General features: G+C 43.3%; 1 protein-coding gene across 1 annotated transcript in view; it reads left to right on the forward strand.

Moving 5' to 3' along the window:
* LOC134647199 (trithorax group protein osa-like) overlaps positions 1–20,370 on the forward strand; it is a 136,843-nt gene that overhangs the window by 110,342 nt on the left and 6,131 nt on the right. Inside the window, exons 6-16 of the mRNA XM_063505064.1 lie at positions 128–414; positions 1,547–1,730; positions 3,443–3,603; positions 4,506–4,547; positions 7,754–7,942; positions 9,747–9,963; positions 10,964–11,104; positions 12,544–12,627; positions 13,942–14,029; positions 14,455–14,665; positions 15,982–16,074. Of these exons, the coding sequence (XP_063361134.1) occupies positions 128–414; positions 1,547–1,730; positions 3,443–3,603; positions 4,506–4,547; positions 7,754–7,942; positions 9,747–9,963; positions 10,964–11,104; positions 12,544–12,627; positions 13,942–14,029; positions 14,455–14,665; positions 15,982–16,074 (1,697 nt within the window). The remainder of the gene's footprint in view (positions 1–127; positions 415–1,546; positions 1,731–3,442; positions 3,604–4,505; positions 4,548–7,753; positions 7,943–9,746; positions 9,964–10,963; positions 11,105–12,543; positions 12,628–13,941; positions 14,030–14,454; positions 14,666–15,981; positions 16,075–20,370) is intronic.

Raw genomic sequence — 20,370 nt, forward strand, 5'->3', positions numbered from 1 at the left:
TATGATAGGCAATTTGGTGTCTTAGATTTCCTTGCAGAAATTACTTACAATACAACCTATTTATATAAATAAAGTCAAATTCGGTTTAATAAACTAGTGATTAAATCTATATTGTTGACTGTTACAGGTACGCAGAACGTACCGATGCCGCCGCGGCCGTCGTCTTCCCTGTCGGACGGCAGCGGGCCCGTGTCGCGCCCCGGCGGCGCGGCGCCCGGGCCGGCGCCCAGCCCCGTGCCGCCGCCGGGCGCCATGGTAGCGCAGCCCTACCACCACGGCTACAAGCCCTACCCGCCGCAGCCCTACGGCTACCCGCCGCGGAACCACCACCCCTACCAGTACGGGTACCGGCCGCAACCGCCGCACCCGCAGCATCCGCCGCCTCATCCGCCACAACATTACCCGCCGCTTAAAGTAAGTTTATTTTGATTTTAAGGACAAGTCCAACAGCCGCCATAAATATAAAACACAGAATTGTCTAATTAATAAAGAACCTATTAAAGAACCATTTAATATTGTTATTTGAATAAAACAAATTAAGAAACATGATGTAAAGGACCGACCGACCACACTAGTGTCCACAGTAGTTCCACGCATAGGTACATTTTGTATCGTAAACGGTGCGTCAAGACAACTTCTTTATTGCAGCGATATGGTCTTGTGATAAATTCATAGGTACTGCTATAAGGACAGACATTTACGTGGTTTCCAACATTCATCATGACTTAAAAATAAACATCAAAGTCCGTTCATACTCGTGACGTTATTATGACTCTCGAGAACGGCAGGCGCTCCTAGAATTATGCCATTCACTTCATTAACCGTAACTAATAGCACAGTAACGTTTAGGCCATTTCATTTTTATACATAATAATTGATGAATACGTTGACCTCATTCTGTACAACTAGGTTCATTCAATGAATTGCAATTACAGCTGTTTACCCTTGTATTAAGGCTTGACCAAACACACATCGCAACGCAGCGCCGCGTCCGCGCCGCGCGACCGCGGCACATGCTAACAGGTTACCGAAGTCAAACACTGCGTCCCGCCGGTGTCACGCCCCGCTTCTGTCGCGCTCCGCTGGGTCACATCAGTCGGATCGGACGTTAGGCAGCGAGCGGCCGCGCCGCGTTCCCGCGCGGCCGCGCCGCGTTCGCGCGCGCGATGAGGGCGTGTTGAGAGCGCGATCCGCTCGCGCCCTGTTTGAACAGGCATCACGCGGCGCTGCGTCGCGCTGTGTGTTTGGTCAAGCCTTTACGTGTATGTGAGACAATGACGTATTAATATATTAAAGTTCAATTGTTTCACGGTTTCCTAGTCGGTAGAGTCGGTAATCCTACTAAGAGCGTTTACTTGTGTGTTTACTTATTACAAATTATCTTGTGTGTCCTGTTATAAGTGTGTGGATGTAAATATGTGGTGGTTTAATGTGAGGCTAGATTGATTAGTGTGCGCCCTGCGCGGGGGCACAGCTGGGATTGACGCCAGGATGATGATGATGATGAGATTGATTAGTGTAATATTGATCATGTGGTACGTTTCAGCAACAGCAGCCCCGGCACATGGGCCCGCCGGGCATGGAGGGCGCCATGCCGCCGCCGACGGCGCCGGGCGACGCGCACGACAACGGGCCCGCGCCGCCCGCCACGGCGCTCGTCACCACCGGGCCCGACGGCGCGCCGCTCGACGAGGGCAGCCAGCAGAGCACGCTCAGCAACGCCTCCGCAGGTAATACATAGTCTCGACCAGGGATGTTGCGAACATCCGCATCCGCATCCGCAACCGCGGAACTTCCGCATTATTTTCAACATCCGCATCCGCATAAAATCGATGCGGAGCTTATGCGGATGCGGATGTGGAACAAGTCGGTACAGGAACGTCTTAGCGGCGGCGTAAGTGCTAGGTAATTTCGTCATTGCCTATAACGAAATCGTCTAGATCCAGAGAAAAGTCGGCCAAGTTACTGTTTATTAAATATAACGCACCTATATTCTTGCTCAAATACGAAATTTTTCGTTTTTTTTTTAAATAAAAAAATAGTAAAAATGTAATATTTGACGTTTTCTAAGTACCTGATCTTGACATCCGCATCCGCGAGCCTTTAAATATCCGCATCCGCATCCGCATCCGTGGATGTCAAAAAATCTGCATCCGCAACATCCCTGGTCTCGACGTCAACGTCAACCCAACCAATATGTTCAACACTGCCCCGACCTGTAATGGGGCGAATGGTGAGAAAAAGGACACGTCGGGCGTTGGAAGGGATAATATGATTCGTAACGTTATTAACGTAACGTATTAGCGACTGATCAACGGATCACCGAACGCTTTGACCGCGACAGACGTTATGGTGCAACCGACCGTCCGTATGAAGGACAACGCGATAACGCCGCTAACGGTTGTAAAGTGTCATTCAGAGAACTTGCTAACTATGTAAACAAAAGTTACTAGTAAATCGACATTCAGTGTCAATTTTGGTATGGCGGTTTGTTTACATAGTTAGCAAGTTCTATTGTTCTATTTCACGAACAAAGGTTTCAAGGATACAAGGATTTCTCAACCTTCATAGATTGAGGCATCGGGAACCAAGGGTGTAGTAACTTTTTATCCCCTGATCGTGGTACTTTTTAAAGAATGTTCGCGTGCACAGACAAGACATCCTCTAGACTGAGCATAGTAACGCTACCCCCTCTGCCACTCATACGGTAGTTTTACTCCATCTTCGAGTCAATCCCGTGCCGTGATTGGTCCGTGTCTTTGAACGGACCAATCACGGCACGGGATTCGCTCACCTTGTCCCCCCGCACCCCCGTATTTTTGGCAGCATCGGTTTCATGAAATAATTGCTCTAAACTCAGTCTAGAGTAGGGATGGGCGAAATGTGTCAGTAGAAAGAAAAGAGTGATATATATCTTTCTGTCACTGGGATATGTATCACTCTTTTATATCTTTATATCCGCAGTTGTCCCGCTCGTAACTGTATCGGCACTTGCTGACTACGCGGCATCTTATCAGTGAGAGAGAGAGAGAGAGAGAGAGAGAGAGAGAGAGAGAGAGAGAGAGAGAGAGAGAGAGAGAGAGAGTAGTAGTAGTAGTAGCGAGCGAGAAAGACTATACTTACTGTATCTACTTCTCGCGGAATATATAGCGCATGACGCGTCCGAACTCGCCCGAACGACCGCTGTCGCTCGTTCGTGTTACTTCGGTCAACGCGCGACCGAGACATCGCTTATCGCTTTAGTAAATTGTTGCTGAGGGAGTGAGAGGTACGGATATACTGATACATTCGGATTCGTAAAGACAAGAAGAGTGATTCATGAAAAGAGAAAGATATGTATCTTTTTTATCTATCACTCCTGAGTTACCCATCTCTAGTCTAGAGGATTCCTAGTCTATGTTCGCGTGTGATATTCGCTAAGGTGGGATCGTTCGGTTTCCAGCGAGCGGCGAGGAGGCTCCGCCGGGCGGCGGCAAGGCGCGCAAGGAGTTCGGGTCGGGCAGCGCGGCGCCGTCGCCGTCGCCGGGCGGCGGCTCGCACTCCTCCGCGCACGACGACTACGACGCCTCGCCCTCCTCCTGGCCGCGCCCGCCCTCCAGTCCCGTGAGTCACCACCACCACACCCCCCACCACCACCACGACACCGTCTAGACGAGATGCGAGTTAGGCCCTGGTCTCCTATAAACGCCATCGGCCGCTTACAGCGTCTGCGTCACGATGCTTACTATAGAGATGTACTGTTGTGGTTTGTTTTAGACGTTGACGTCAGCGTCTTTTTTGTTCAAAAACGCTGACGCCAGACGCCGCGTACAGCATAAAATAGGAGACCAGGGCCTTACTTTATCTTGTCATCATCCTCCGACAGGCGCGACTCTCCGGGCCTCCGAACTGGGGCCCATTTCTCGAACGATATTAGTCTAATATTATTAGTGTGTTGTCATGACAACTCATACGATTTGACAGTTCGTGGACTAATAATATTAGTCTAATACCGTTCGAGAAATGGGCCCCTGCCCGCGAAGCTCCGCGTATGTTTCAAAGGCGCATACGGTACGCTTTCGTGAGCAGTTTGGCTAGCGATGTGGTCCGAGAAGACAGCACATGTGGACATGTGGATCATTAGTCCCCCGACTGATGATGTTGTAAATTTTAAAGATCCGTTTTACAAAATTATCTAGCACATTAAAATGTTGCACCCTGTCGTAAGACTAATCTTTCGTAGGTTTTGCTTATTAGTGAGAACTACGTTATCTTAAAATGTCACTGGTCCCCTGCCTCCTTGGCTGGATTAATAAGGCGATCCAATAAAGAAAGCATGAAAAATATCGCTTCATACTGCGAAAAAAATTGTTTGATATTTAATATTTTGTGTATGTTCAATCAATATGTCGTCTGGGAATCTTTGTTTTATCTACTTCCTATAAACACTAAACTACAGAATCACCTCCACACATTTACACGAAACTCGAACATAGCAGAATATTCCAATCTGTCATATATTTCAGGTGTTTAACAGTCACATACAGCCGGAGTCCTACAGATCAAAGGTTTATATCAAGTCAAAGATCATTAAGCATGTGTAGTACCCAAGTTAGCACTCGTAACTTGTAGCTTGTGTTAGCAAATGCATGGTAGTCGATCCTTCTGACGCGAGCGCTCCTTTTCGGCCGCACCGGGGGGCTTACCACGGACAGTGACATTCGTTAATTGTCTAACTACATTTTTATCGCTCTTGTAAAATTAGAGCGATAGAGAGGAAAATAACAATTTTCGATTTACAATGTTTGCGGTTAGCCCCCCCTGCATCATCAGCGCTTTTCGCCCTAATCGTTTGTTTATCGATATTTTTCTGTATACGAATTTCATATAAATTTTACATTGAAGTTTCTACATTCGTGTTGTTCGCCACTTGACCGTGTCGGGTCACGTTGTGTGTTTTTCTTTTTCGTCTTGCTATATATTTTACAGTACATATGGTCCTAGTGCGTAAAATAGCACTTTTCGTGCGATGTCAAAAGTTTAAAGGGCCATATGTACTGTAACACGTTGTACGATACACGTGCGAATAGGTAATTCGCAACTCGTGTCGATTTAAAACACTCCCTTCGGTCGTGTTTTAATTTATCGCCCCTCGTTTCGAATTTCCTTTTTTCCGCACTTGTATCGTAAATAACTATTTCTTGATACAAACACTCTTAACAATTTCATAAATAGTGATTATGGCACGAAAAGACAAAAGGCAAAATTAAACATAAAAATAACGAAAATGAAATACACCGAAGTGGATACAAAAGAAGGAAACACGAGTCGAATCACTGACGAAAACAAATTGAGATTGGTACCAAAAGTGTCGAAAACCGAGCGGGACGGAAAACGATGATATATTTTCGACGCTCGCTACCGCGACCTTGAGCATCTACTAACTGTGAAGTTACATTGACACTGAAAAATGCATGACAATGCGTTTTTTGTTACAAAAACTTATACCATTATGTGGTGTGTCACATATAGTGTCTTGCTTTCTGCTGTTTCTTTTCTATCCGGTGTTGGCATTATTGGCTTATGATTTAGGAAAATTTATTTGTCATTGTTATTTGTTTCTATACTATTCATATATGATACTCTACATCCTTATGTAAACTTTGTGTATTGTGTATGTTACATGGGAAAAATATTAGCTGCGTATTGAGATGGTTATATTTATTGCATTTGATGTGTTGTCCATAATTGTATTTCTTTCCCTAATATTGTGAATGAATTTGCTAAGTACTTGTTATTTAGTTAATCGCTGCTAAATATTTCCTTATTGTAGAATTGACTGAGTGTATATTTATAATTATAAATATTACACGTACCTACTTTGTTATTGTTACTATCAATTAAAAAAACATAAAGTTTACTTACATAGTGATTTGATAGTAGAACTCGTCATACGTTATAATTATACATGATTCAGGTTTATTATTGGCAAGTGTAAAATGACGTCACGGGGCTTTCCTTATTGATAGTGTCTCGCTCACGAGTGGCACAATGCTGCGGCCTGCGGCCAGACACACTGACTCACCCGAGACCTGTTAAGAATTGCTAATTTTACTACACTTTTCCTATAATAACTGTATTGGAATGTTTGTAATCCAAATATAGGATGACAATCATTTATAAAATATTACCTTGGAATTCTTTCAATATTTTGTCTCGACATAAAATAATGACTCACTGACTAGATTAAACACCGTAACCCTATGCGGATTAATACATACAATCCACATCGTGAACTATCCGCAGGCGTGGCTTCTTAGTGCTTTTTAGCGAAGTCAGCAAGTGCTAACGACACAAAAACGTCGCGTCATCTTAGTTATAGACTGTCTCGTATTACGTTACGACGTGAGAGACATGTACTTGCTTCAACAATCAATCTCAACAAGACTTCGTAAGACTAGGAAAACATTTTTCTCAAAAATGGACGGCAAAGTCGACGTTGCCGGTTAAAAAATAGGTCGCGAAGTGCGTAGTTTATAGTCATTCAAAAAATTAAAAAGTTAAAAACATTGCAGTCTCGATTTCGGGACTGCAATGTCGCATACAAATTCCATTATTTAACGAGTTCCAAACTTTTTAAAACTTTAAATGGCCATATCAAATGAAGGCATAGGTCCCTTAAACAGCCAAACAGATGATTAGCACTTATTATTATAAAGCCTATAACAGACTATCGCACCGCACCGCGACCTTGGAGCGTCGCACCCATAAGTGAGAGCGAGAAACAGATATCTCTTTCTCGCTCTCACTTATGGGTGCGACGCTCCAAGGTCGCGGTGCGGTGCGATAGTCTGTTACAGGCTTAATGTTGGTACCGCGACTATTTAGGTGTCTCAAATAGGTTGGCGTATTTTCAGCAGAAAAATACACTTCTTTTTTTTTTAAAGGCGGCAAGCAAATTTTTTTAATGGTTGTATATTTTTCTGTGAAAATTAGAACGTTGCTTCTGTAAGTTCTGTAAAATATTTCTATTTCTTGCACCATTTTTGAGAAAAGCACTATATATGACTCGGCTGGAAGGCTACTTGCTGGCTTCGGATTCAATTAAACGGACTCCCAAGGTCGTCCGTTTAAAACGAATCCTCAGCCTGCAAGTAGCTACTTCCGAACCTCGACAATAATGTACTATTAGATTTCGGGTAACCAGGAAAACTATTTTTCGGTAATTTTGAAATAATCATGACTCATAATTCTATTGAGATTTGAGATAAATGGGGAATTCCCGTGGAGGAAAAATGCTATACCTATAGCGAATACAAAACTTATTCCAATAAGCTGCTTTTTAATACCATATAAGAATAAAGGCAGTTATGAACTCCGTTACTGTAATCGTAGCAATTTGGAAGTCAGAGTGACGCAATCGACACGATTATTTCCCCGAGGCGTGCTCTGGTACTCCAAGTAGGGGTAACACCATTTTAATTAACTTAATATTGAATTTCAAGAAGGTTTCGGCGGCAATTTAAAATAAAGCCAATAGGATGTCTGTAGATTTAGTGAATGCACATTTTATTTTTCCTTTCTTAAACATAGATATTTAAGCCGAAAGCCAACTGCGTCACGTCCGAATTCGAGCCACGTACAGTATCAAAAAGACGGTGCCTAAATTTGGATGGTAATTTAAAGTTCGTGCGGGAGATGAGAGTCGCGTCTCAGATGGCTTTCGGCCGCCTGGTTATAAAGTGTAGATGTATGACTCGCGTGTATGCGTCAGAAGTCGGACTCGCTGGGCAAGCTGTACGAGATGGACGACGCGCCGGAGCGGCGCGGCTGGGTGGAGCGGCTGCTGGCGTTCATGGAGGACCGGCGCACGCCCATCGCCGCCTGCCCCACCATCTCCAAGCAGCCGCTCGACCTCTACCGCCTCTACCTGCTAGTGCGCGACCGCGGCGGCTTCGTCGAGGTACCTACTACCACTTACTTATTATGTGTACCTGTACATGCCCCGCTAGCGTCTGACGAGGCGGGTTTATGTATGTCCATAGACTAGGAATACTCTAGACGGAGTTTAGAGCAATTATTTCATGAAACCGATGCTGCCAAAAATACGGGGGTGCGGGGGGGACGAGGCGAGCGAATCCCGTGCCGTGATTGGTCCGTTCAAAGACACGGACCAATCACGGCACGGGATTCTGACACTTTGACTCGAAGATGGAGTAAAACTACCGTATATAGAGGCAGAGGAGCGTTACTATGCTCAGTCTAGACTAGAGGATGTCTTGTCTGTGTGTATGTCTGACTGCGGCCTCTAAGCGCCACAATTGAGTTTGCGCTGCTGCCCATAAACCAACAGTCAGCTGCAGAGAAAGGTGATACCTCCCCCCCCCCCCCCCTCCCCCCTGCAAACAAATTTCTATGCAGGGGGAGACGGGGCTGGTCACCTCTCTCTGCAGCTGACTGTACATCCCTTAGATGATGTTCGCATCGTGCGAGTTAAACTCGGCGCGGTCACGTGTCACCACACCGTTAAAGTGGTTGACGCAGGAACATGGTTTGAATACTGTCAAGTATTTACCAATAAACTTGGGCTGGACAGAAAAGTACCTACGTGAAAAATTACTCTAAGAGGATTCTTTGATTTATAATGTTTGTAAGTCTCGAGTATGAGTTAGTTCAGGATATGAGTCTTAATACTAATCACGGCGAACACGACATAACATTGGATAGGACCTTAGAATGCGGCTAAGATATCCGCTAATTTTAAAAAACTTTGTAAGGTAAAAACAGGTACCAAATTTAGTTTTAGAAATAAACATTAGCCATGATTGGACCGATGCGTTATTATTTTTGTTTGATATCTCTGTCGCGTAAGAGTTTCACTACATATCATAAAGACCAGGGCCGGATTTAGGGTAGAGTGAGTGGAGTGGCCGCTCTAGGCGCCAAATGGTAGGGGGGCGCCAAAAAGGCAACTGTGAAAACAAACCTAGAAAAGGCCTAGAAAACCTAGAATATACAAATGTATGAAGGTTCTGTTAAATAATAAATAAATAATAAAACCTAGAAAAAACGGACGGGTAACTACGGAACCTAATACTGAGTATGGAGTGTCAAAACTTAATCTCGCTCTACCCTGATCGAGTACTCGGGCCGGCGCTGATAAAGACCACTTGTATTTACGCACGCAATTGTATTTACGCGTAGACACATTTCGGAACGTAAATATTATCACTCCGGAATATCACTTAAGCGCTGCTAGTAAACCTTACGAGCGGCGCTCGTGATGCAACCGAGGCTAATGGGCTCCGCTCGGGATTTATGTTAGTGCATGTACCGGCTTTATGGAAATAGGCGCCATAAACTCGCCGGGGCCTTAACGATAGTTAATAAATTTTTATCATTGGAGCGTTCGCAAAGACTCGGGCGAACAATGTTGCCGGCGTCAGAGCAGCGCCGGCCCGCGCCGCCGCCGGTCGCCGCCACCCGCCGCCATGGTCAGTCCACTCGTTAACATTCCGACTTATCGCCGTTCTAAACATGCGCACTTTATGCCCCGCCGTTTACGTCCAATCGTGTTCTCGCCGATTAGTAATAACCTCTAACGCTCACGCGCGACTCTACTTCACATTTCAATCCAAGATTTCTCGAATATAACTCTGCATTAGTTTACTGCCGCCTGTGTAACATACAACTCGGCGGTTTTTACGACGCCCGTCGACTCTCTCCTTGCACTTTCGTTCCTCAAGTCAAAGTGTTCCGTGTTCCAGGTGACGAAGAACAAGACGTGGAAGGACATCGCGGGTCTGCTCGGGATCGGCGCGTCGTCGTCGGCCGCGTACACGCTGCGCAAGCACTACACGAAGAACCTGCTGGCGTACGAGTGCCACTTCGACCGCGGCGGCATCGACCCGCAGCCCATCATCAACCAGGTCGAGGCCTCCACCAAGAAGAAGGGCGGCAAGTCTAACACCACCCCTACACAAGGTCAATATTATTCACAATATCAATGTTTTCTAATTTTGTTAACCTTTTCTTTACCGACTTCCTCGTTGAGGATTTTTTAGATGCGTATCTGTTTGATAGACTTTTTTTATTTTAGATTTAAAATACTATCATTTTAAACCGGTTTTTCTTAATCTTAAGTTAAATTATTTATTGATGAACGTATGAAATGATAATAGATATGCGCATAAAATTAAACTAATTTTACGGTTTTAACTCGCGTGCTCACTCACTCGCGTGACATGTTTCGGAAAAACCTGAAAAGGAGACCTAGGTTTTCCAAAACATGTCGCGCGAGTGACTAAAAACACGTGAGTTTAGATCGTAAAATTATAATACTTTTATGTTAGTATGTGTCACGATAGTTTAAATTCGAAAAATGCTCATATTTTGTTTTATTCATAATACTTACGTGGATGCATACATTTGTGGCAAACAATACTAGATACAGACAGTGGAAATTGTTGTCAATATTATGGATATTTATTAGGTATACAAGGTTTACCGTCTTCCGGTATTATTCTGAGTCTATTGTTTTACTGGACATGGGATTGTTCGACTGTAAACTTTAATACTAGTTAAATGTTTATATCGCATTATCAATGTTGAGCGGTAATATTTAGGGTTTAGTACGGTACAATGTATGTGCTGCGAATTAAAAGCTAACCTACTATTAATATCGCCTAAACCTTTGAACGCTACTTCTGGTATACATATACGACGTGCCATCGGAAACCTTATCGGAATTAACGAAGGTTTGTATCAAATTGGAACCGGGCGCCTCGGAGACCTTTTTGATCGTCAAAAAACTCAGTTTAATAAACACACCGAACGGGTGAACCGGCCTTGACCCTTAATTTGGCAAAAATCACGGAAGGTCGGGAGTCCAAAGCGTCGTCCGGTCAGAAAATAGGGTCGGACGTTTAGAGAGCGGAACCGTACGGTCGCACGAATACTGAAGGGGGATGTCGTTATCCGGCAGGGTCGGGCAACTCGCAGGAGTCGTTCCCCGGCGCGGGCCCGGGCGCCGGCGCGGGCGCGGGCGCGGCGGGCGCGGGCGCCGGCATGGACGGCTACCCCGCGCAGTACCCGCCCTACCCGCCGCAGCCCGCCACACAACAAGGTCAGTCACCGCACACACCGCACCACTACACTACCCTAGGCCGGTCACCCTGCATATACCGATACATGATCGTACGTTACGAGACGCAGGCGGCCCGACGAGTCCGGATCGATATGGGTGTAGAAACTACGCGTTTACTACGCGAGTACGCCTCCGTTGCATATTTTGACGGTCTCGACTGGACTATTCGCGCGTATTCGCAGGAGTAAAATGCGTACGGAAACGTATGTACCGGGTGACCGACCTTGTTTTTTTCTCTCGGGTCGATAACTTTCTTTCCCATAGTTACGAGCAGCTTTTCATAGACGGGCGACTGAATTAATTGTATCCACCCTAATACGTTGTTGTTGTTCCGTCTCTTTATTTATTCTATGAAAAGAAACATGTTAGAATCCATATTTGCAGAAATAGGATCCAGCGTAAGTTACCGACCTTATAAGATGTAAAACACTATTAACTCAATACGATCCAAAAGTCATGCCAATATGCCAACTTAAATGCACCAGAGTACTTGCGGTAGTAATTTGCATACACGCTATAGAATAGAGTCCTTATGAAAACTAAACAGATTTTTGAAAAGCTAAATTACTTGAGCGAAAGTAAAAGTTTATCGACAAAATATTAAAATTTCAGATAATACTACATATTTTATTTTTGTGTCCAAAATACTGCCCCGTAATGTGAATCAATTTGAATTTAGTGTAAATTAAATTGTATCACAGTTGAATACATTTTTAAAGTCAAATCTACTCAGGTGTATAGTGTAATGGATGATATCGATAGCGGCACCTTGTGACATAATAGCACTAAAGTGATATTACTGTACAGTTTTATACTATAGAAAAATATTACGAAAAGAGTTTTTTTCCGGATTTGATATACACATGTTTAAGATGTATTGTTTGATCTTTTGGTTTTTTTATAGAACTTTCTTTTCGTAGTATTTCCCCTAGAAAAGTCCGTGCGCTCTAAAGCATATGACGTGCGGCGTGCAGTGCTTGTTTTCTTTATTTACGCAATATTTTACTAACTCCATCTCTTAACCAGATAATCACAGCTAACCAATCATTTGGCATATGTGATCGCTTCTCACTAACCCTTAACCGTACAGCACATCCCAGAGGAATCGAAGACTAGTCATTTTAGTAATACCGGCGTTAAAGAAACTGGCATACAATGTGTGTGACTAAGTGGCCGGAAATGCTATTTTTAAGAGACACTATATTTTTATGAAACAATAAGTAATGTTGTTCGGCTTCATCAATTTAAGTTGAAGTCTCAAACAAGTCAGCTACGTATGTGAACGAGGACGTATGAACTTCGTCGGGTTTCCAAAATGTTATATTTGATATTCCCCTGGGATGGGTGTACGGCTCGGGGCCCGGCGCCCGGCAGCCGGTAGCCGGGTACACGGCTCGGTACAAGTTGTGTGGTTGTAGGCGGCGGGCCGGGCGGGCCGGCCGGCGACAACCTCGCCGCCTCCAACCCGTTCGACGAGCCGCCCGGGCCGCGCCGACCCCCAGGTAACACCGCCCGACTGTCTCACTCATACACCCCACCATAGAGAAAAAAATACATAGAGTGCTCACTCCATACATCAGTTTTAGTACCAAAAAGACTATTAGCATCTAGCATCGAGTAGCGGAACTATCAGTACTGCTACTTGACAATAGATGTAGCATCGACCGGAAAGTCTTATGCTGTTGAGATAAGACTTTCCGGTCGGTGCTACATCTATTGTCAAGTAGCAGTACTGATAGTTCCGCTACTCGATGCTAGATGTAGACACTGAAATTAATAGTCTAACTGATGTATGGAGTGAGCACTCTTGTCTTACTTATTTCTCTATGACCCCACCGAACGGCAGCGCCCGGGAACATACCGTTGCGAGACCTCCGATCTGTGGGAGAGACCCATGTTTTATCTCGCTTTAATCACGATCAGATCGGATCGACGGAAGGAGTTCGGGTCCTTGCGAATGAGATTATGTTCGCGAGCGCTCCGTCTCAATTCTTAGTGCCCCGACCGCGCGCACGTTTAACCGCGGATCTAATAACCACTATGCATGTTCATCATTCCCGATCATACGTCCACTTATCATACGTACTCGTAAATTGAAAAATATTTCACCTGAATTGCTTACGACTTACAATATAAATGTGACACACGCTCGTCATATTCTTTTTTAAAAGAACGCGCAGGTAAACAGCACCTCGGTAGTGTACAGCAAGTTTTTGGATGTAACAACGACGAACTTATTGCTATAATATTCAGCTATCGATTATGTATTTAAGTAAATATGAAAGAAAGCCGACAACGCTGAGTCTGAACACGCGGCCCAGTGGTTATTAGTTCCGTGCCTCCCTCAGACATCGGCACACTCATTAAGTCAATCGACACCTTGTTGAGTCAGCTTGAATTTGAATCCTTTACTAATGGCAACAAGGTTCAAATTTCTTGTAGATGTCTTTCTTGCACAAGTTTCACAGAATTCACCGATTTAATGATATCACTATTAACGTTATATATAGTATGGATCAGATTAGCGATGGTTTAAGATTTCCTTACAATCAGTAATCAGTGTAGTTCACAGAAAATGTATTTCGTAGGTGTGACTTTGAATTCTAAACAATTTCGATTTCATTAGCTTCGGCTTGTTATTGTCAAGTTTATTTTGCTAGTCTTATTGTTAATCTTTATGTTGTATAATACACCTTTGTCTAATTACTTTTGCATGGAATAACATTTTAACATAAAACATGAAGCATGATAGTCCATATGTTCTATTGGGCCACATTCTTAGCAGTGTGAGTAAATTGTATTTGTTTATATTTCAGGTTACCAGCCTGGGTACGGATATGAATACGGGTCACCTTACCAGTCCACGAGGCCGGTATATCCACCTTACGGCCCCGAAGGGGATAGGTAAGATTTATACATTTTAATTATGTACTATATACAATTTACATTTAAGTGAGATCTTCTTTCACAGTCTTTGAGTGAGATCTTCTTTCATTAATTTTTTCATAGATTTCATAGATTTTTTTTTATGACTGAACATTTAATATTTTGCATTCATACTTATTAGATTATTCCTTCGAGATCTTTAATCTCGTGTTTGTATCGTTATTTTGTTAAGTATCTTTAACGATAGAGTCATTTTGATCCGGCCACCGGGCCCCAATTTTGTCGTACACATATGTTTCGACCCTAAAACCGAGTAACCCGTGTACGACCTTCAAAAAAGTTCATCCAAGTAACAATGTGGTGGGGAGGAACCGGACGGGTCGGGTGTGCGTCCCGCCCCCGCCCCGCCCCGCACGATAACGTGGTGTGGTGATGTTAATCAGAGGGTACGGTGCCGGCAGCGAGTACCGCTACGGCGGGTACGGCTACCGCGGCGCGGCGCCGGGCGCGGCCACGCCGCCGCCGCAGCCCTACCCCGAGTACTACCGCCAGCACCCGCACCCGCACCCGCACCCGCAGCCGCCGCACCCGCACCAGCAGCCGCCGCATCCGGCGCACCAGGCGCACCCGCCGCACCAACCCAACCAGCACGAGGTAACATATCTTAAGATAACGTTAGCGTCCGTTGCAACTGTACACTTAGTTCTAGACGATGATTCTTTTGTCGATAATAATAATTGCTATGAAATAAATGGAATGTGTGTTTATAGTATCGGCTGAGAATATTTATGCCCTGCATGCCTGGCATGTCAGGCGGCCTCGATGTGTTTGCGATATTGTGCCTTATTGTATTGTATTTTGTACCTATTTATTGCCCGTCCATAAAGACGAATTTTGGTAACACGCGAGTTACTTTTTTTTTTACTTCTACACATATAATTAATTTTAGTTTTGTCAATTTACATATATAACTCGTGTGTTACTCTTGCCTGTCTTTTTAACTAGTAGTTTTTGTAACAGATACTTTAGCTTAGCATGAAAGTAAATTCCTACCTTGAAATTGGTCCAATATAGTAGCATGTTTAAGAAAAGTCGATTTTCTCAACTTGACGGAGCGCCGAAACTAGGCTATATTTATTACTTCTTTTGTAATGTCTGTATGGTACCCAGTTACGATTTTATTATTGTTGTTAATTTTTAATGACAATCGTGGATAATATTAAAGGTTGTCAAAAATTAGTGACCAGAGGAAAAGGATGCCAGAAATGATGCTGCGAATGGAAACTGATCAAAACGGCATATGTGATTGGTTTCACCGTGTTTCCTTTACCTCTCTTTTGTTTACTTTGTTCTTTTTTTCAAAACTATATAAATTGAACAGTAGTCTGCATACTATTGATTCTATAAAAGGTAGACTTGTCACGACAACCACATATGTCGTTAGTTATGGAAACAAAGAAAGAGTTTATCAAGATGTCTGCATCGAAGGACGAAACAATCTTCGACTCCGGGGTAGTACAGTCAATAAGGATAATTTCGCAATGTTGCTCTTACGGTTTTACCAATTTAGAAATGATATTCTATAGATTTCTTATACATTTCATACTTTATCAAAATAGTTGGGAATTTTGCGGCGAACAAGACTTATATTTGGTTTACGGTTCACGTTTAATTAAATAATGTTTACTTGCTCCTATTTAAGATTTGAAACACAATTTAATATTATTACTGAATAAATGATGATGATGATGATGACTTATCGACGTCAATAAACAATTGCGCTTATCGCTGCGGAAATTGTGATAAGTATGATTTGCCGACGAATCCAATATGTGTAAATAAACAAAGATACTACGGCCAACTGTAAGAATCGGCCTGTCGTATAATATCCTTGTCGATTGAACTATCTCGGAGGCAGTAGGGGCAGGAGAGGTCGTAAGGCGGAGGCTGACGGCAGAGTGTCTGTGTAGATGTCGGGCGGCGGCGGCGGCGGGGGTATAATGAGCTCGCAGCTCGCGCGGCAGCTGGTCGCGCCGCTCCCGGCCGCGCCGCGCGCCTACCATGTACGGACCCGGACCGTTTGTACCACGCACTCCATCCACCACGCTTCCGACATTGGCGACCGGTTCATGCGCACCATAGACTAGGAATCCTCTAGACTGAGCATAGTAACGCTACCCCCTCTGCCACTTATACGGTAGTTTTACTCCATCTTCGAGTCAATCCCGTGCCGTGATTGGTCCGTGTCTTTGAACGGACCAATCACGGTACGGGATTCGCTCACCTCGTCCCCCCGCACCCCCGTATTTTTGGCAGCATCGGTTTCATGAAATAATTGCCCTAAACTCAGTCTAGAGGATTCCCAGTCTATGATGCGCACACACCCCGTCCCCGGAGATCCCGACCGCTGTGCTCGCCCGCACCTCGCGTTCCAGTAGTACTCCCTGGCAATGTGAAGGGATATTCGGTTACAATTTTATCACAGGACTATCATTCTAGATACATAGTGCGTTATGTTATTGTAAAAACTGCTATTATTGAACTACTTTTAAATTTCACAATTTTTGATATACATATGTTTTTTTTTTTCAATTCGATCCTAAAACAATGCATTCCAAGCTTAGCTCTTAAAACTCGAGCCTAGCTTAAATATAATTTAAAAAAATCCGAAGAAATTTCGGAGAACCTTCTAATTCACTGTAAAGTAAATATGAAAGATGGGGCCTATGATGATAAGTAACCAAGTAATGTCACATCCTGGGGTACTACAGCGAACAAGAGATTGAAGCGGTATTGCACATGTCCGCAAGATTAAAGTATTGCTTCGCTCATATCGAATCGATTACAAATCAATTCGATTGACCGACGAAAATACTTTAACGCGATCGACGTGGGACAATCTCATCCGTGGTTTTGGCTTCATTTGTTTTATTCGATTAATACCACTAGCTAGTTTGACAAAGTTCCAAGCCTATCACTGTTCAATCCTTCTTTTTGTTCACTAAATTCGGCTTGCGGTACTATCAATTGGCTTTCCGGTTTGTCCATTCATCAGGCCAAAACCCGTCCGTCAAAATTTAACCAAAACATAATAAAAAATATGGAAGTAAAGGTTTAGAGTGTGTGGTGGTGGCTTTAATGATAAATCTTTGGTCACTAAATCATCTGCATGCATTTAATTACACGGATCATGTTGGCTTAGCCGCGAGTGAGCGGGGCCGCTTTGTACATAGCAGCGGGTCGGTGGCGCGGCCGGCGCGCTCCGGTACTTCTGAGGAGTTTGCACGCTGATACACTGGCGTGCAAAACAAGGCACCTGTCTTAACCATTAGCGACAGCTGCCTTGGCTGACACTGCGAAAATAAGTATTCGAATTTAGTCTATCTTCATCTTCAACATAGAGCGATTTCGCTCTTGCAATATCTTATAATAGAGTTGGGGATAGATTAATTTCGAAACTCTGATTTTCCAGTGGAGCCCCAGAACTACTAGGAGAGTCAAATGGCAGCGCGCCGCCATGCTCTTCAGACCGGCCACAAGCGTCATTATTTTTCTATTAAGCGTTCACATTATGGAATCACGGCCAGATTAATAACACCTATTGTTGCTTTTTTTTATATAATTCTGTCGATATTTAAATTAACCGTCTGACTGAGCTATTTTAGAATGAATTATTTGCTAATGTGTCTAGTTCCAAGATATTGGAAAACTGATAATAATGATTGCCTGATAATGACCTAACGCTTTCAGCTTTTTAAAATGACTCGTAACTATGCACAGACGGCTGATTTAAATTAAGTTTTTTCGCTGTGAATAGTCGAAATTTTACATTCTTAAGATGAAGGTTCGAAAACTACATTCATATTCTATGTACGAGTACCTAATGTGTATCAAAGTTTTGGCTATTCAATTAATGGGAAGGCTGATGGTGCAATCACACTGGATCGTTCGTCGAATGAAAACAATTTCGGTTGTGTAGCATACTAGCAACTTTGATACCGCATTCATCGAATAACTCAGTGTGATCGCACCCTAAAAGTCGATGCATCGCACAAAATGTGTAACCGAAGAAGTCTTCGAGGTAGTGGTTTTATTTCATTTTGGTATCCGTGTAAAATTATTATTAGGTGACGGATACTGGTAAATATTAACCTTTTGGACGCCAATAACCGATATATACACACCGCAGGTCCAACGCCAAAGACGGATTAATCGGTCATGGACCACAGAGCAACATAGACCTAGGTGCATATGCATAAAGTTCAATTTCAGTTTTGACACTTCGGTGACGTGGCGTCTGAATGTGTGCTTTTGTGTCTGACACGGCGTCGAAAAGGTTAATGTATCTAAAGAAATAGTAGTTTATGTGACCGATACATAATGAGAGGCATTCAAATACGAGGGGGGTGGGGGGGTGGTTTAAGAAACGAACAGAGTTTCTTAAAAGGACCACAGAAGTGTTTCAATGCCTAAGTGTGTACAGTAAATATATATCATAGAAAGTTTATAATATGCGTGTAGATAAAGTAGCGTACGTAACTGTACATAATTAGGTAACTACAAATCCTATAAACTCACCATTCCGGAAGAATATACCGATACTTGTCTCTCTGCTGATGTGTGGCCTCTCAACGCAAGAATTAAACCGTGGACTTTTTTTCGAGGCTCTCACGTACCCGAAAACTAAAACACCCAGCTTTCCTAGCGCAAGTTACCCAGATCACTGCACTCAACACCTTAACATTATTTACCAAAATGTAAGAGGACTCAAGACCAAACTTCAGCACTTCAAACACGCCCTCATTTGTCAGGATGCAGACATCGTCGCAGTTACCGAGACCTTTCTTGACAATTCCATAGGAGATGCTGAATTAGCTCCTAATGGATGGACTGTATTTCGTCGTGACCGCCCCAATCGACGTGGAGGAGGAGTATTGCTCTCTGCCCGACCCGGCGTCACACTACAGAGACATATTGATCTTGAGACAAAAGGCGGCGAAGATCTGTGGTGCTCTTTCTCTCTAAACAACTTAAAATTTTATATAGCTGTTGTTTACATGCCTCCACACTCTACGGACTGTGCTTATATGGATTTATTTCATACAATTGAAACTAAGGTTGAAAGCCTCGCCAAACCTTTTGTGATACTGGGAGATTTAAATTTAAATAGCGCATCTGTAAACATCTGTACCTATTATCATTACTTTTTAAATTATTGTGACATATCTGATCGAAATAATGTTCTAAATCTCTTCGGGAGCAAACTTGACGTAGTTTTGGTGCAAAATTCTTTCACAGCAAATGTTCATAAAGCAACTGGTGACGGTCTGGTCCCCCACTCTGATGCTTACCATCCACCTCTCGAAATCTTAATTCAACATGCTCTATCTCGCTCTAGGCAAGAGTCCTGTCTTTACCCCAGTAATTTCGACACTTCGAGAGACTGGAATTTTGCTAAAGCGGATTACGATTTACTCTACCAAAGGCTCCAAAATAACAATTGGTCTCTTGTCTATCAATCCTCAGATGTCGATAGTGCTGTTACTGCTTTTTATCGTTTAATTTACAGTATATTTGATGAATGTATCCCTAAGAAGGTACGATCGCAAAAAAATACTAGATGTTATCCTGTTTGGTATACATCTGAAATTATTAAACTCATTTCCAAAAAAAGTTACCAACACAAAATGTGGAAGTCTACAAATGATTTGAAGTTTTATAATTCATTTAGCCAGCTAAGAACTCGCGTAAAGGTGCTCTCAGATAAAGCTTACAAAGATCACATTCAACTTCTTCAAAAAAACATCAGAGTTAATCCTCAACAATTCTGGAATCATATCCGCAGTTTGAAAACAACGGGCGGATTTGAAACCTCCGTTTCATACAAAGGCGAAGAGTGTAAGGGTGTTGACACTGCGTTAGCTTTCTCCCACTTTTTCTCTAGTGTCTTTTTACCAGATATCCCACTTTTAGACTCCGCTCTTACCATAAAAAATGATTCGTCCTGTTCAGCTACTCGAATTGACATTAAGGAAATATCTTTGGATGATATAAATAAAGCAATTAATAAATTAAAACCCAAATCCGCGATTGGTCCAGATAATGTGCCTCCGTATATCATTAAAGCTGGCAAGAAATTCTTGCTTCATCCTATCTACTACATTTTTAAACTTAGCATAACTACCGGTACATATCCTACTGCATGGAAAATCTCACGTGTAAAACCCATTCCGAAAACTAAAGACTCTTCCAAAGTTGAAAACTACCGTCCTATTGCTATTCTCTCTTCTTTAGCCAAAGTTTTCGAATCTATTCTACATCAAAAAATCTCTGTCCAAATCAGCCCATACCTCAGCGAC

This window comes from Cydia amplana, chromosome 1 (assembly GCF_948474715.1).
Source record: "Cydia amplana chromosome 1, ilCydAmpl1.1, whole genome shotgun sequence".
Taxonomy (NCBI): Eukaryota; Metazoa; Arthropoda; class Insecta; order Lepidoptera; family Tortricidae; genus Cydia; species Cydia amplana.